The sequence below is a fragment of the Panthera uncia genome, chromosome E1, assembly GCF_023721935.1.
Source record: "Panthera uncia isolate 11264 chromosome E1, Puncia_PCG_1.0, whole genome shotgun sequence".
Lineage (NCBI taxonomy): Eukaryota > Metazoa > Chordata > Mammalia > Carnivora > Felidae > Panthera > Panthera uncia.
The window spans coordinates 59,801,820-59,819,412 of record NC_064814.1 but is presented as its reverse complement, the minus strand read 5'-3'; the positions used below and the strand labels follow the sequence as shown (position 1 = coordinate 59,819,412).

Sequence of the window (17,593 nt, the reverse complement as noted above, 5' to 3'; positions counted from 1 at the left end):
CACTAGCTAGGAAGAGGGAGCCCTGAGCTGAGCGCTGCGGGATTCCAGGGAAGTGAAAGTTGACCCGTGGTCGGGGAAATGGGAAAAGAAATGGGAAAAGGCTTGAGGGATCTGCCCGCCCCCGGGAGTGGGGCCACATCCACACAGAGAGGGAGAGGGAAGAGCAAAGCCTCGAAAGCTGGGAAAGATTGGGGTGTGAGAAGGTCGGCGGTACCTTTTCACTAAGTGTGACTGGGCTACATTTGGAGGAGACTTGCCTTAGAAAAGAAGTTCTGGGGGACCTGCGCGGAGTGCCTAGCACGGGAGTGAGGAGATGGCACTGATTGAAGTAACTCCCGGAGCATCCCCGCAGGCTTTCCGAGGGAGCTTCTTTCCAGGGCAGTCCGTCTGGAAGGAAGGTTAAGGTGGGAATGAAAATGGGAGATCAGGTCCAGGCCATGATGTTAGTGGTGCTTTCAGATGGAATCGGGAGCCGCTCTCTGATCCTTTTTGCGTGAGAGAAGAGGATTAAACACAGGCGGTAAGAAAAAGCATCTAAGTCACTGGAATGTTTCAAAGCAGGTTCATTTCCTTGGAATCTGAGTCAGGTTGGGACTTAATTTTTTCAAGAGCAATTATTCTTCCCAGGCTTCCAGAACCCGTGGACAGCGCTGCTCTTAGTTTTGAGATCCTGCCCATCAGGCCCAAGGCTGAGCATATAATGGAACTTATTAAAGTGAATAAGTGAAGTTGTGCTGGCGGTGCCCTTGCACAGTATTGGCAGGCGTGATTCGTATCATGGGTACGGAGTTGGTTGGGGAAGCTGGGGAGAAAGAGTGGGGAAAGAGATCCTGTGAAGCAGGAAGGGGAAACAAGGCACAAACTGGTGAATAGTGAATGAGGACCAGTAATGATTTTTGTAGTTTGGAGTCTGGGGCCAACGTTGCCCACTCTTGCTGCGGATGAGACCAAAGTCCCCTGAGATTCTCCTTGTGAAATCACATTCCCCTGTCAGTGCACCGCCTGAAAAATGATGAGTGGGCAGCGATGACTGCAAATACATACACTTTATTCCGAGATACCACACAAGTGCCGTAGTGGGCTGAATGGTTTTGCTGGGTGACTGGCTGGAGTTAATCATGCTGCTACTGGCTAAAAAATTCTTTTTTTTCTCTTTCAATTTGTAATAGCTATGGATGAATAGTTCCCTTACTTATAGCTGCCTTTTAGAAAGCTGCTTGATCTTAGTCTGCATCGGCCTCCACACCGAGAACAGTCCTATTCTCTCACGATCCTCTCAGTGCTCCACAAACCAGTTGTCATTTCTCGCAACAAATGTTAGCAGATAACTAGCGGCCTGGACTCTCCTGGGTTTCTAGATGAGAAGCTTGTGATAATTCTTTGTGGCTGAAGAATGAACGAAAGCCAGTCGGCCTGTGCCGTATAGGAGAGGAAACATGACTGAAATGCCAATCATTTTTCTCATTTCTCTGACATGCTTTTCTTTCTTCATAGCACCTGAAATGGATAAAAGTGGCAGTGTTTGTTACTTCTCATGAGTGTGTGTATCTGGAATGAAAACAATGAAATTAACCTAGAGTAGGACATTTGTAAGGACATGGAATGGCACTGGGCATCGCCAGGAGGACCTGCAAGGAATATTTGAGTTCGCAGAGCTACCAAAGACTTTGCCAGCAGATGGATTTATAGGAGACAGTTGATCAGAAACACCATAGAGAAACCCTTTAAATTTCTCCAAGCAGGGGAAAAAGTGAGTATTCGTTCACATTAAGCAAAATCTACAGTAAAGAGAAACCAAGTGAAGTCTCAAATATAAAAAATCTGTTACTAAGCACCCTAACACAAATCTAGAAAAAGAAAGGAAAGGTCGAATCTTTTTAAAAAATTTTACCTATGATATTTTTAAAACTTCTGGATTGATCTATAAGCAACGCCAGGATTCTGAAACTTGATAATTCTGAACATGGAGAAGCGCCATTGAAAAACAAAACTTGTGAGTAATTCCAGATGTACACAAGGAAGGAGCTCTGAGAGCGGAAAAGTGCCACTCGCCAGTTTTTACGTACTTGCAGATTGCCTTGGTGAACGTAGGAAGTTAAAACTCAGTCTCTGAGAATGCTATATTGAATGTAATAAATGTTGGATTTCTTCACATGGACGACGGAACCTCCTAACCTTCTTGTCCGCCCAAAGATACTGTACAGCTGTTCAAGAATACCAGCTCTCCAGACATCCCAAAGTCAGGATAGCTTGAAGTCTTTATCCGGGAGGACGGACTGCTGCTGTCCAGTGAACACTACCTCCAGAGCAACACGAGCGCCGCTTTTTTTTCTGGCAGTGAGGTAAAATCGGGTCGTCTTGGAGGGGGAGAAGCCACGCTGCATCTCTGCAACACAAGACCGCTCTGTCTTTGCGTCTGGGGTTTTCCCACACCCTTCTCAAGCACCACCCCTTTTTACGTAGACTTATCTCACCTGGGTCTGTCCTTGCGGCCTCATCTCGCCTCTCCTCCTGGTGTCTCTTCCTGTGTTGAGTCAGGGGGAGTATTCCGGCATTCCTGTTATTCCTGACCGGTGCTGCTGTATCTATCAAGAAAGGAGGTTGGGGTTCTGAGAACTGATCACGGTCATTCTGAGAACGTGTTGCAGGAGCAGCAGCTAGACAGGGCTTTGACTGTGGTGGCTTTCTGGGTTCAGAAGACCTTCTCTCTAGACTAGCACTTCAGTCATGAGCCTTTATCCCTTTTAGCCCGTTACCCCTCCGTGCAAATGCCTGTGCCTTTGGGGGCTTTGAGCTAGTGTTTTGCTTTTAGTTTTTTCCAGCTGTAAGGTTTTTTTTTTTTCCCCTTCTTTCCTCCCGTTGGGTTGTGTGAAGTCAAATTCGGCATGAATAAAAGAGGGAAGTATACGACATTGACTTTGGAGGAGAAAATGAAGGTCCTCAGTAGGATTGAAGCTGGACGATCTCTAAAAAGTGTAATGGATGAATTTGGGATCAGTAAATCAACATTCTATGACATTAAAAAGAATAAGAAACTGATTTTGGACTTTGTACTGAAGCAGGACATGCCGTTAGCGGGGGCAGAGAAGAGAAAGAGGACGACAGGGGCCAAATACGGTGATGTGGATGACGCAGTGTACATGTGGTACCAACAGAAACGCTCAGCTGGCGTCCCTGTTAGAGGTGTGGAGCTTCAGGCTGCCGCGGGGAGATTCGCACAGTGTTTTGGGCACGCGGACTTTAAAGCTAGCACCAGTTGGCTTTTTAGGTTTCGAAACAGGCACGCAATGGGGAATCGAAAAGTATGCGGGGAACAAGTCCTAAATGCGGCTTCTGAAAACGTTGGGCCATTCCGACAAAAACTCTACACGCTTATGCAGGAGGAGAAACTGAGCTTGGCTCAGCTGTACAGTGGGGGCGAGACTGACCTCCTTTGGAGGTCGATGCCAGAAAACATTCCGGCATGCAGAAAAGAGATCTGCCTGCCTGGACGGAAAATCAACAAAGAACGGTTGTCTGCTCTCTTATGTGCAAATGCGGATGGAACTCATAAGTTAAGGTCCACCATTATTGGCAAGTCAGAGCTGCCCAAAAGCGTGAAAGAGGACGCGAGTACATTACCTGTGACATATAAACCGAGTAAAGATGCCTGGTTTACCAGAGAATTGTTCTCAGACTGGTTCTTTCAAAACTTTGTTCCTGAGGTCAGGCATTTTCAACTTAACGTTTTAAGATTCCACGAAGAGGACGTCAGGGCCTTGTTACTTCTGGACAGCTCTCCGGTTCACCCTTCCACCGAATCACTAACCAGTGAGGATGGCCGAATAAAGTGTCTGTTCTTTCCCGCTAACACTTCAACCTTGATCCAGCCAATGAATCAAGGTGTCATCTTGAGCTGCAAAAGGCTTTATAGGTGGAAGCAGCTTGAAGAGAGTCTTGTGATTTTTGAAGAAAGTGATGATGAGCAAGAGAAAGGAGAAAAAGGAGTGTCCAAGATTAAAATCTACAACGTAAGAAGTGCAGTTTTTAACTGGGCAAAGAGTTGGGATGAAGTAAAACAGATCACCATAGCGAACGCGTGGGAAAATCTCCTTTACAAAAAGGAGCCCGAGTATGAATTTCAAGGCTTAGAAGATGGAGACGATGGAGAAATCCTTGAGAAATGTGGGGAGCTGGAAGCCACACTGGCTGATGAGACGGTGTGGTTAAATGGGGATGATGAAGAAAAGGGTCATCCCCCAAAAGCGAAAAGTGAAATTACAAAGGAAGTTCCTCAGAAAGGAAGAGGAGCCAAAGAGCAGACTTCTGGATTTAAGTTATCTGCTGTAAGAGAGAGTTTGGACCACCTACTTGACTTTGTTGATGTCACACCTGAGTTTCAAAGGTTCCATTTCACGCTGAAAGAGATGCACCGAGAAATAGTGAAAAAGCAGTTCCAGAGTAGAATCCATCCTAGAATTGGTAGCTTTTGGAAACCTAGACCTCGTATTATCAAGGATTCCTTCAATATGCCTTCAACCTCTAGTAATTAGGCTTTGTGTTTACAGATTTCTGTAGTCCTATGATGTTATATGATGTAGAATTGTTGTGAATTGTCATTGTGTTGATCAGCTGACCTCATTTTGCACAGCCATGCCCATTTATATATTGTTTCTAAAACATACAGTTTAAAAATAAATTTGCTTCTTTAAAGTATAAAAATATTCGTTAATCCATTTTTGCTTCTATTTTAGACAAAGATCTGCATAATAAGGAGTTTAGTGGTCCTGGATTATCTAAGGTGGAATGGATGGGAAAGCATTACATTCCGTCTCAGTCAGCACATATAACAAGGAAGGTATAGGCTATTTCTAGTTATTTTTAAAAAGACTAAAAAAGATAAAAATAGATTTGGTTTTTAGTTTAATGGTGTGACATGCTCTGCTTTCTTAAATCTGTACCACCTATTTAGTGTTTCCGTCCTCTTATTGTGGAATTAGCTGATTAAAGAAGATATAGATATAGATATAGACATATAGATATAGATATAGATATATAGATATATAGATATAGATATGATGAAAAGCACCCAACTTCTATCAACTAATGATAGCTTAACATTTTGGTATATTTTACATATTTAAAAAAATAGGCACATTACATTGTAAATACAATTTTATATCTTTTTGTCTGAACATACTTTAGGCCTATGCGTTAATAATACATTAGTGTTTGTTCTAAGCCTGGGGTAGAATGGATTGTGGAGGAAGTTGATGGGAAGGTCCGGTGAGCTTACTGTACCGCTTTTTAGTTCCTTTAAATTTAAGTGACGGCACCAAACGCCCCTCCCCCGTGGGTGGTAAATTTCCAGAATAAGTGACCGGCAGTCACACCCTTTTGAAAAGTATTCACTAATTCTGGAAACTTCACGTTGCCTTTGCATGCTATGTACCGAGCCTGGTATTGGGCATTTAGACCTGAATTAGAAACAAACCGAATAGGAGCACACCCGCGTCCGATGTGTAAGAGCTAAGAGGAGTGTGAAGAGGGCTTTGTGAGTGCTTGGGTAAAAGGGGAAGCATCTGAGAGGGTCAAAAGTGTCACTTCTGAGCTGGGCTTTAAAGTTTAATGAGGGCAGGGGCGCCTGGGTGGCTCAGTCCGTTAAGCTTCGGGTTTCGATTCAGGTCCTGATGTCGCGGCTAGTGAGGTTTTCCCCCCCCCCCCCCCCCCCCCCCCCCCCCCCCCAAGTCGGGCTCTGTGCTGACAGCTCCGAGCCTGGAGCCTGTTTCAGATTCTGGGTCTCCCTCTCTCTCTCTGCCCCTCCTGCCACTCGCACCGACTCTCTTTCTCTCAAAAATAAATAAACATTTAAAAATAAATAAAGTTTAGTGAGGGCGGTGGCAGGGCAGTCCCGGCAAAGGGTAGCATGAGCTCAGGCTCTTCGATGTGAGTGCGCCCCCCTGGGAAGCTGCAAGGTCCCTGGATGATTGCCGTAGGGGCAGCTGGCAGAGAAGAGCAGGAAAGACAGGTCCGGGGCAGATCTTCAATGCCCTTCGGGGTCATCCTATGATTTTAGACTCCCTTCTGGGCCCGCATGAAATCGGTTCTGCGTCCCAAACGGCTTACCTTTTGACTCCACTTGTCCCTTTCCGTTGTTCGGGTCCCGGCCCCGGCTGCCATCACCCCCTGCCCGGACAACTGCACCCGTCTCTAGTCTCTCTGCCCTCGTTTCTTGTCCCGTCTCCATCCTTTCTCAGCCGGTAGCCAGGGCGCGCGAACTGAAACCAGCGAGGCTTGAGGCCCTACTCGGGCTTCCCACCGCATTTGAGCAACGACGCCTCGCCTCAGGGCAGCCGGCAGGCCCGCCCTTCCCGGCGCCGGAACCTCCCCTTTCCCCGCGGCCGCACCACCCAGGTCTGCGGTCGCCCCGCTGCCGGACGGCGGGAGCCGCGCCCGCCGCACTCCTGAGATGCGCACGCACACCTGAGAGAACGGGGAAGCTTCGGGAGTGCGGTAGCGCCGCCGGTGTCCGCTGGGGAGGAGGGAGAGAGAAACCCTGCGGCCACCGGACCCGGCCCGGCCCTGGGAGGCGAGACCCGGGGGGGGGGGGGGGGAGCGGGGGTGGGGAGCGGCGCAGCGGTAGAGCGCCCGCCTGCGGGCCACAGCGTCCGGGACGGAGACGGGCTGCGGGAGGAGAGCGCCCCCGGGGGAAGGGCGCAGCCGGGAGCCGCCACAGAGCGTCCGCCGGCGGGCCAGAGCGGCCGGGGCGAAGGGGGTGGGCGCGAGCGGAGGCGCGGCCCGGCGCAGCCGCGGAGCGACCGCCGGCGAGCTAGGGGGGCGCGCGCGCCCGCTGCCTCCGGGGCGCGGTCACGGGCCCCGGGGCGAGAGCCGAGCGGCCCCAGAGCTTGGGCGCGGGGCGACGAAAGGTCTGTCGGGACGCGGCCGCCGAGCGCCCGCCCGGTCGGCACTGGATACCCCGCCCCCCGGCCCCGCGCGGGAGCGGTGCTCGATGGGACCACTCCGGCGGGGGGTTCTAGGGGCGCCGCGTCCCTTCCCCGAGGCGCGACGGGCTGGGCTTTGCCCAAGCCTAGGAAGGGACTTAAGTCTTTGCCTCTGGAAGTAACGTTTTCAGGATTAGAGCTCCTCCGAGAAACTCAGGCACTTCACCGCTGTTCCGGTGGCCGGGGCAGTCTTCCTAAACTTGAGCTGGCCGCCTCCCAGAAGAGCCGGGGCGGGGGGGGGGGGGGGGGGCTCAAGGGCAGCTTCACCTTCGAGGTAGGGACTCACACGACGGTTCTAGCACGTTTTCCTGCCTTGAGGGCAGGTGGGGATGGAGAGGCAAACCCGACTCCACATTGTGTCCAAAAACATTCCAGGATTTCATTTTCTTTCCCTTCCCCTTTTTGCCTGGGGAAATCAGCCCTGGAGCAGGTTTGGATCCCGGTGTGTTACCAGTTTTGACTTCTGACTCTAGCTTCTGGGACAGCTAAATTGAGGATGTTAACTGGAAGATTTGACCGAAGTTCTTGGTGGTCTGAGGGATTTTTCAATCAACCATTTTGTCATTGTTGAATATACCTCGACCATTCCCACTGCCTCCTAACTGCATACATCAGGCAGCACACAGCTCCTCTGGGTAAAAATTACACATCAGAAAAAATTATCAGTCTCCCTTTCAAGAATGGGAGTCCATTCTTAAATCTAGAAGTGTCTGCAAGCTAGATCGAAGGCTAAAAGGATAAATGCACTAACATTTTTTGTAATGGATGCACGTTTGCTTTAATTCATCTTGGTATTTTTGAGCTCCTGACACCCAAAGACATTAGTCTACTAGCAGTAATAAATGTGCTACTTTGTTTCTTGAAACACACATTAAGAACTTTTTACCTTAGTTGTTTCAAATGCTTGTGAAATAGTTACAAAAATTAGAAGTCTTAAAGCAGTGGAGGGGATTTTGCACTTTCCAAAATCCTATCGGTTGACAGTGTAATGATTCACATAGTAAACTCTTCTTAAAAGGGCTGGGAGTACAAAACCTGCAAGTTCAGATTATGATATTGAGACCCATAAATTTCTTTACTGCAATAAAAATTCTTAGTGATTTCCAAGGAGTTTTTCTGGGGGGAAAAATGTTTAGGGTTTCACTGTTTCCAGTCTCTGGCCTTACAAGCTTTGTCCTCAGTGACGTGTGGCCTGCTGCTTTTGTTGTTGCTTTAAAGCGTGAGCAAGCAAGAGAGCGCGTGTGCGTGAGCAGGGCAGAGGGGGAGAGAATCTTAAGCAGGTTCCATGCTCAGAGCAGAGCCTGACGTGGAGCTGGATCCCACAACTCTGGGATCACGACCTGAGCTGAAATCGAGAGACCGAACCACCCAGGCACCCCTGGCCTGCTGCTCTTAACCTGCTTCTGCCAGGCCTTTTCAGTGCTTAAATGTGGTACCGATCCTCCACCCAGGAGCCCTTCTGCTGGTCTGTGCTACCTTTGCTACAAGGACTGTGGCTAGTGCTCAGGGTCAGTACGGTACCTCCCAGGTCTAGTTTGTACCCATACGGGCTGAGGGAGCAAGAGTATTGCCCCTGTGTCAGTCTCCCATTATCCTAAGAACCAGGTTGGAGACTGTTCTGGTTTCTTTTTCAAGGACTAGTGGGTAAGAGTCTATAAATGTAAAATATGTGTGCGCAACATGAAAATATGAATATAAAAAGCACACACTTGGCCATCCCTTGCAGTGACCTCACGGGAGCCTATGCGGAGGACCTCTGACCTGCTGTGATACAACCACAAGGAAAGAAATCATCAATCCCGCCTCGCAGTTAACAGACTGCCCCCTGAAATTTCTGCCAGCAGGTCTTGCGTTGGTAGTAGTGGCGGGGGGCTTAGAGGAAAGAGTCTTGCCGGGATTATCTGCCCACAGATGACATGAATAAACGAGCACTTTCTATGTGCCAGATGCGGAGCTCAATGTTTTACATGCCGTATTCTGTGAGATCATCTCATTAAAACAGACAACAGCTCTGCTTGTGAATTTGTTGGAAGGGGAGCTAGCCCGGAGGCTGGGACTTGCGACTTTTCCTGTTGGAAAATCTTTTTAGTGCCAGGAGTGAACTCCTGGGGGCCCTCACGGCTCTAGCCTGACGCTTCAGTGCTCCCAGTAGGCGCAACGGCAGGTGGACCACGTCGGAAGGTCTGCATGGGTGATATTACGGGAGAGAGGGGTGAAAGGGAGAGGTGCTTTCCATTCTCGTGAGACTGACAATCCACGTGAATGGCAACCTCGGCTTTTTTCTTTTGACAGAGTGTGCAGTGGGTACGTGTGTCGGGCGGGGGGGGGGGCGGTGCAGAGGGACAGGGAGAGGATCTTAAGCAGGCTCCCTGACCCACGACTCTGGGATCATGACCTGCCCCGAAATCACAAGTGTTGGACACTTAACCGACTCAGCCACCCAGGCACCCCAGTTGCAGTCTTAACCAGAGAGACTGCTTCGTAACATCAACCTGACATCACCCACCCAATTTCATGCCATCAGCAGCCCAGCAGCCCTGTCCTGCTCTTACAAGGGTCCTAAATTAAGCTCTCCAATCTTCATACTCTCCCCTGCCCCTCAACCCCTGCATTATCCCTGCCCTCTTGTGGAGAAAGGAGGAGAAATAACAAACTAAGATTTTTAAAAATCAGCTCAGGAAACGAAGGAAAAACTCCCACTAAGCTGAGGCAGGGCCGAGACAAGGCTGATACGGAAACGCGGGAAAGGGGTAGGCAGGGTTGCTTCCCTCGCTTAAAATCGATAAATTTGGTGGCCAGTTGCCAGGTAATGTTCCATCTTCCTCTCCCAGAAACAGTTAGCGATCTTCCTCCAGGGCCAAATCCTGAGAGGTTTTCCTACTCCTAGACTACTTCTGGTATTCTACCTCTTTCTTATGACAACACACTCCTAGAATTCCCCGTTCTAAAACAGAATGCTTCCCCTAAAAAAAAAAAAATGTGCCCTCCCCTGTATCTTCCCTCCATCAATGGGCTTAATTCACTTATATGCAGGCTCGGAAGAGCCAGATTTTCCTTCAGCTTCATCACAAGAAAGTAAACACTCCCAACAAAGAATCAAAGACAATTTTACTGCTGTCCACCACAGAAAGGAAAGAAACCTTCTAGAAGACCCTTATGACCCCAAACAGCTACCGGGCATGACCCTTTGTTACCATAAAGCGGTCCTCACCTGGAGCCCGGCCAGGGCCGCACCCCACCTTATCTGTCCTCGGCCAACCTCATCGGAACCTTCTTTGACCAACCCAGGAAGACAGAAAAAGCAGGTCCTCTAGCCAAAGCAGACAAGAGACAAGTCAACACTGGAGGCCGAGACAAAAGGTCCTCAAAGAAGAGTCACACACTTTCTTATTTCCTGAAGACATTTATTACCGTCCAAACATATTTTCAACAAGGAAAAGCAAGATCCCTAATCTCCCCAGGATCCACACTTGCAAAGCCTCCCAGGGAGCCCCTCTTTCGTGGAACCCTCTGAAGACTCCAGAGCTCTGTTTCCTTCTTGGACAGAGGGGGGATTGAGTCTTAATCTCTGCAAGGGTGAACTAATCCACAGTCTGGCTTCCTCTGCCGACACCTGTGCCGAACTGCAAACTCCTTCTCACCACCTCCCTCAGGTCTCTGGTTCCTTTTTGCCTGAGGTGACGTTTACGTGCCTGGCCTGGGCGCGGGCACTCCGGCCAGAGAGGCGCTGTGGTGACGGCCCCGGACTGCCCACGGCTTCCCAGCCAGGGCTCTCAGGGAGCCGCAACTCACCAACCAGTCTTCTGTGGCCTTGAGCTGGTTTCCAGAACGCGCCGCCCTTCTTTTGTCCCAAGGGCCTCAGGAGCCCAAACGCCCCTGCCGAACACTCCAAGTGAGGAAGCAGTATCAGAAAATCACATGGGTCCCCCAAAGTCGCTGGGACGGACACTGGACACGGTAAGGCACCCGAGTCACAACCTGCCTAAGTATACCAAGGCAGTCAGTGTGCCCTGGGACATGCGACTTCACAGAGGACTCTGTCCGGAGCAGGTCACCTCAAAGACTTGACACCCTCAGGAGTTCGGGCAGAATTGCATTCTAGTTCTAGGCTAAGCCTTTGCTGCCCCTGCACCTCCCTCACAGTGACCCCCACCTTGATCCTCTTTACAGTAATTACCTTAAAAACAGATGATTCGGTCGGCTGGCCAGAGAATATCAGCTCTTAACGGGACCCTCTGAGTAGGCCACCTTCTCTGGGCCAGAAAGAAATGCCGCTGTTTCTATCCCGTGTGAGTTCTCTGGTGACTCATAAGGCGTGAACTCCGAGAAAAGCTCTCTCCACACTCAGAACATTTATAGGGTCTCTCTCCCGTATGGGTTCTCAGGTGACGAATGCGATTGGAGCTGTGAGAAAAACTGTCTCCGCACTCATGACAGGTATAGGGTTTCTCTCCCGTGTGAATTCTCTGGTGCCTGATTAAGTTGGATCTATGAGAGAAGTTTTCCCCGCAAAGGTTACACGTGTACGGCTTCTCCCCCGTGTGTGTCCTCTGATGTCTGGTGAGGTGCATGCCCTGCCGGAAGCTTTTCCCACAGGTCGAACATTCGAAGAGTTTCTTCTCTGCCTTGTGGGTTCCGTGGTTGCTAAGAAAGAGGGTGCTGCCACTCACTGCTTCCCCACACTCCGAGAAGGGGTAAAGCCTCTCTTTCTCGTGAGTCCTTTCGTGTATGACGAGGTGCGAACTGCGGGAGAAACTTTTCCCACACTCGGCACACCTGTAAGGTCTCTCCCCCGTGTGGATCCTTTGGTGCCTAAGGAGGTTGGAACTATGAGCAAAGATCTCCCCACACTCGGGGCACTTGTAGGGCTTCTCGCCGGTGTGCGTCCTCTGGTGCCTGTGAAGGTTTGAGTTGCAAGAGAAGCTTTTTCCACAGACGTTACATTGGTAGGGCTTCTCGCCCGTGTGGGTGCGCTGATGGCGAGTCAGGTGGGTGTTCTGACTGAAGCTCTTTCCACATTCCAGGCACTTATGCGCCTCCTCTCCCAAGTGTGCTCTGTGTAGTGACAGAAAGTGCGGGTTCCCACCAAAGATTTCGCCACACTCCACACCCACGCACGGTCTCTCTGCCGCGTGTATTCTCTGGTGCCTAATTAGGTTCGAGTTGTTAGAGAAATTTTTGCCGCACAAGGGACATAAGTGGAGCTTCTTCGGCTGCGATTCCTTCGGTCGCCCCTGTTCTCTGCAACTTGTGGCCCCCACTAAGGACGGCTCCATCCCTTCCTCTGGGGGAGGCTCCCAGTGCCCTTCTGCCCTGTCCCGAGGCCTTCCCTGCTCAGGACTCCAGGGCACCTCCCCTCTGGCCTGGCCAGGCAGCAGCGCCTGCGGGTGGGCGCTCTCGGGGGAAAGGGACTGAGCACTTTCTTCCTGGTTCTCAAACTTCTCTTCTCCTGGCAGAGCGAGAGAAACCAAACCCCTACATTATTCCTACACGAGACAAAAGGAAATCCCACAGACCTGCTCCTCCCTGTAGGCCAGACGTCCAGAAAGGCTGGTTCTATCTCAGTCTCCCATTTTCCCCATGTAGGTAAAATACCCTAGAGAGGATAAAAGGTGGGGCCGTCGCAAAGGAACAGAGCTCAGACCAGTCCTGAACTCGCTTGTACAGGCCCCCGACTCGCTCTACAACTGAGCCTCTGGCTTCTGCCCTGTGGAAATGGGTGGGTTGGAGCAAGGCTGGGATTGGGGCGGGCCCCAGGAGCGAGTGCCCCCTTACACCGGGCACCGTGGGATGGAAATGGGCAGCGGGGCGACGGGAAGCAACGCATCTTCCTGGCAGCGGTGATGGGCTAGCCCTCCGCCCCAGTGCTTGAGGGCTTCCCTCCCGACAGTGGGAGTCTAGCTGGGCAGGCTGCTCACCTCCGTTCCTTCTTACCTGTAGCTGGGCCTCTGGGACTCAGGCCTCCCTTGCAAGTCTGAACACTGGGATCCCATGGCTTTCCTCCTTGTTCCACCTGGGTACTTAGGGCCTCCCGAATGGGAACCTGAGCCTCTGTTCACAACGAAAGAAACAGATGTCTGTCACCACTCCCTCTACCAGGCAGAAGAAACAAAGACGATCTTGGCCCCTGCGCTTAGTGGACATATCCACACAAGGCACACGGAGTCCGACAGTAATAAGTCTGACAATACACTAAACTGTTCACAGTGGTTATCTCCAGAGAAAGAAATTGGAGGAGGGGGACTGTGACTTTTTTTTCTTGTTACGCTTTTGTAGTACTTGGCATATTTTGCAGTGAGAATGTACACTTTTGTCATTAAAACAACCAAACGTGATTCGAGTGATCAGTTCTTGCGGAATTAGTTTATTATTATAAAAGAGCCCCAACTCTCACAGATAAATATAAACTAGAACTACATTCCACAAGACAACTCCAGGATAAAACGTAACGTGGTGGACCATCAGAAAGAAATCTGGGGCTCTGAGATGCCCCGGAGGTTGAAGCCTAGGAGCGCCATTCCTGCGCGATGCTAAAACTAAAACCTCACACCAATCCCAACAAACCCGGACCTTAAACAGTTTAGTTCCAAGAACTCGTGAGCCCAACTTCTCTTCCCACGAAGCACTGAGAGCTAGGCTCAGCTCAGGGCACCAAACCATGGCCTGGTGATGGACAGCCTGGAGAAGGTCCCAGTGAAGGGAACCAAACCCAGCGATGACCCTTATGCAGAGTTACTGCAAGTGAACCGATAACTGTGCCTCTTTTTACAAAGACCAGATGTATGAAAACAAAGTGTGACTCTTTTCTGCCACGTGTCAGTATGGCTACAGTCGTAACGTACACAGAATCGCTGTTATTTAAGACTTCCCACAACTTGCGGGGCGCCTGGGTGGCTCAGTCGGTTCAGCGGCCGACTTCAGCTCAGGTCATGATCTCACAGATAGTGAGTTCGAGCCCCGTGTCAGACTCTGCTGACAGCTCAGAGCCTGGAGCCTGCTTCGGATTCTGTGTCTCCCTCTCTCTCTGCCCCTCTCCTGCTCATGCTGTCTCTCTCTGTCTCGAAAATAAATAAAAGCATTAAAACGAATAAAAAAAAAAAGACTTCCCACAACGTTTTAATGTAAGAATTTTCATACATCCAACGTTGAAGGAATTACACAGTGTCTGTATACGCTCTACCTAGATCCAGCTGTCATTTGTCATATTTCATAGGCATCATTTTTAATCTCTGCATAACAGTTTAACACATAGATACATCTTATTTATCCCATTATATACGTGTGTGTGTGTGTGTGTGTGTGTGTGTGTATATATATAAAATACATGTATATATTTGTATATATATAAAAATTTTCAAATTCCCAAAAGGCCTCCCCCCTCCTTCCTGAATTTTTAAGGGCTGGGATAGCTGCTGAACTGGAATGTTGATGCCAGTGCCCCCCGAAAGGTGGAGAAGGGCCTAGGAATACTAACGAAGCACAGAAAATATGAGTGAGACCAGAAGAATAAGCATCTCAAAACTGCAAGGCCTCAAGAGCGGAGTGTGTGTGCGAGGGGGGGTGGAGTGGGGGAGGCTGCACGGAGAGTGTGTGCGACGGGGGGCGGGGGGGCGGTTGTCAGCGGATTTGATTTGTTCTGCCCCGGGAAGTCCACTAAAACTCAGAGTCCCTGCCTCTGGCTCTGGCGGCTGGGGGCCGTAAGTCTGCCAACTGTGCCAACCGCCAGATATTTAGCGGATCCTCATCCGGGGTGCTTTAGAGAAAGGGAGGTGTTCTGGCAAAACTCAGAACTTCCGTCCAGGAAGTGAGTGGCGAAGGGACAGGCCCCTGGTCAGAAAGGGCCGAGTCTTCATGCCTGGAAAAAAAGTCCTTACCCAGTGAGTCCACATTCTCATAACTCTCCTGCACCGTGTCCCTGGAGAGGGCCCTCTTACTAGGATCCTGATGCCCCCACTCCTCCTGGGAGATGTACATAGCCACGTCCTCTAAGCTCTCAGGCAACTGAAAGAGCACAAGATCTCCTTTAGCCCCTGAGGCACCAGGAACAATTCAAGCAGAGTCATGAGTTACAGGGGCAAAACCCAGGGTGCCAAGGACACACTTCATGGGGGAGGAGGGTGCAGGCCCACCAGTGGGGTGTGGAGGAAATAAAGAAGGCGGGGAGGCGCGCGTGGTGCGGGACAAAGGATCCTCTCCAAGAGGCAAAGAAGACCCCGTCCCCACAAGAACAACTGGGGGGAGGGGTGCCGGGGGGAGACAGCGAGAACTTCCACATCACCTGGGGCCCGGTCATTTCCTTGTCTTCCATGTTTCCTTCAGCAGGAAAGAGAGAAAGCCAGGGAGCAGACAATGCTGAAGGTGACAGAAATCATGATGAGAAAGGCATCTGCAATTCTCGGGAGCCCAAGGATTATTACAACACGGCATCCATTCCCCAACACCCAGTCTCCGCTCAGGATCGAACAAGGAGCAAAAGGCGGCAACGGAGGCGTCGCGAAGCGATACCCAAAATGGCGGAGGTGGGCAAAGAGCACCAGGCGACTTCCCCGCCGGCCTGCAGCAGTCAAGCCCTCCATCGTTCAAAGCTCTAAACGTCTCTGTTCTGCATACACGGGGGCTTACTTAAAGATCCCCCCGCCCCCGCTCCCATCCCCCAAAGAACCCAGACCACCATGTTTAGGTCTTTGACTCCACGCCGGGGAACCCTGAGGTCAGAAATTCCCTCACCTAGGCGGTGATCCGCCACCTGCTGGTGTCAGGGAACGACCCGGAAGCCCCTCCTCCCTCCCCCCAGCCCAGGTAACTGTTCCTCACCCCTCTCCTTTACAGCCTGGGGGTCCCTTTTGGGGCTGGGGCCTAGCAGCTCCTGCAGCCTGGGGCCAGGGCTTCGCTCAGTCTCCATTGGCTCCAGCTTGAAGCTCGGTGACTCTCGTGCTGTTTCCAGAGGCAAAGGCTCCTCCAAGAGCACTTCTGTTCCCCGCCTATGGTTTGTGACCTGGGAACCAACCCACATCACTCATCATCATAACAGGGCCCGAGAGGAAGGGACATTAGTACAGAATTCTGGGGGCAAGCCTTCAACGGAGAACTACCGGCGATCCCTTTGGGTCCAGCAAGAGAGGAGCATGGTTTCCTCTTAACGCTTTTCTGATCCCATGAGTGCTGGAGAACGTCGGAGCGGAAGACGTCCGCCCCCGGGGCACACCTTCCCCACACAGCTCTCCGGCACACCTGACTCCCTCTTGCCTCCTCCCCCCGCCCCCCATTGTATCTACAGGCTTCCATTCCTCACTTCAGGGTAAGTTAAACTTGACCGACCCCGGGGACCGGTGCCCTCGGAGCCTCAGTGCCAAACCGTGTTTCGCAATCTACCGTTAACCCGACCGAGCTCCGCAGAGGGGGCCAGGCTACTGAACCTAACCTGACAACAGCTAACAGCCATGAAGCACTATTAGCCAGCAGTGGGGTCAAAACCACGTGATACTCTCCCCGTAACCCTCAAAACAACCCTAGGAAGATGTTTTGTCATTCTCACTTTACTACGTGGCAAATCCGAAGCCTAAAGAAATTAAGTAATTTGCCCAAAGTCGCAAAACTGCTACAGACCAGAGTGAGGATTTGGACCCTGCGAATTAACTCCGGGGGGGGGGGGGGGTCACACGAATGCACACCCCCTGCCTCCATGGGGAAAGAGGGCATTCTTCACTGCTGGTTCTGTCCTGCCGGGGAAAACCTGGAGAATGAATCTTCCTAACTGAACTATAAAAAGACCTCTTGCCCGTGTAAAATCTACTCAGGGCACCAAGTACATAGGTATGGAGAACAGGGCGGCCGCGATGTCCTAGTCCTCGGGGCCAAACGAACCGAAGACAGCTCTTTCTCTCACCTGAAGTCTCAGTCTCCCAAGCTCTCTCTGCATGCCCTCCACAAGGGTGACCGCTTCCTCGCCGCTCTCCGGATGCAGCTCCTGCACCCTGCTCTGGATCTCCTGGGGCAGGATGGTCAGGAACTGCTCCAGGACCAGCAGCTCCAGGATTTGCTCCTTAGTGCGCAGCTCCGGCCGGAGCCACTCATGGCAAAGCTCCTGGAGCCGGCTGAGGGCTTCCCGGGGCCCGGCGGCCTCTTGGAAGCGGAACCTTCTGAAGCGTAAGTGGGAGGCCTCGGGACTCGGCCCCGGATCTGGCGGCGGCAGCTCCTGGCTCCAGGCGCAGTCCTCCTCCAGTTTCACGATCAGGAGCCCTTCCCGGTCTTGGGAGCCCGGGCCCGACGCCATCCTCAGGCCCCTCCGGAGCACCTCGGCCCCGAAACCAGCTGCACCCGCCCGAGAAGGCTTCCCGGGCCCCGCGGAGCCCAGCCTCGGCCCGGGCGCAGCCGGCTCCGGTGCCTTGGCCTCAGCCGATCACGGGCGCCGTCGCGCCGGCCCCCTACCCAGGAACCGGCAAGACCACCCCGCAGCAGGAGCTGAACACCGCGCTTTGACTCTCGTCTCCGACTCACGCAAGCCTAGGCGCTCGGCTGCACGCCGGAAGTCCCGGCGCGCTTAGGCGTCCACAACCAACGGCGCAGGCTCAGGATCAACTTCCGGGTCACGATCTGCGAACTCTAGCGCCCAT

The 17,593-nt window shown here is 51.6% G+C and overlaps 1 protein-coding gene across 1 annotated transcript; it reads right to left on the bottom strand.

The window, feature by feature from the left end:
* Positions 1 to 10,363: 10,363 nt before the first annotated feature.
* ZNF263 (zinc finger protein 263) lies at positions 10,364 to 17,253 on the bottom strand. The gene is made up of 6 exons (XM_049637387.1): positions 16,867 to 17,253; positions 15,795 to 15,975; positions 15,259 to 15,332; positions 14,855 to 14,981; positions 12,915 to 13,031; positions 10,364 to 12,429 (listed from the first exon to the last, which is right to left on the bottom strand). The coding sequence occupies exons 1-6, from the start codon at positions 17,251 to 17,253 to the stop codon at positions 11,261 to 11,263; spliced, it is 2,055 nt and encodes a 684-aa protein (XP_049493344.1). The 3' UTR covers positions 10,364 to 11,260.
* Between the last annotated feature and the right edge of the window lie 340 nt (positions 17,254 to 17,593).

What these genes read in the sequence shown, in the direction of transcription:
- ZNF263 (XM_049637387.1), bottom strand. Translation starts at nt 17,253, where the DNA reads ATGGCGTCGGGCCCGGGCTCCCAAGACCGGGAAGGGCTCCTGATCGTG. An exon ending in TGAGAATGTGGACTCACTGG is followed by an intron (nt 13,032 to 14,854) that starts GTAAGGACTTTT and finishes CGTTGTGAACAG; the next exon opens with AGGCTCAGGTTCCCATTCGG. An exon ending in TCCCAGAGGCCCAGCTACAG is followed by an intron (nt 12,430 to 12,914) that starts GTAAGAAGGAAC and finishes TCGCTCTGCCAG; the next exon opens with GAGAAGAGAAGTTTGAGAAC.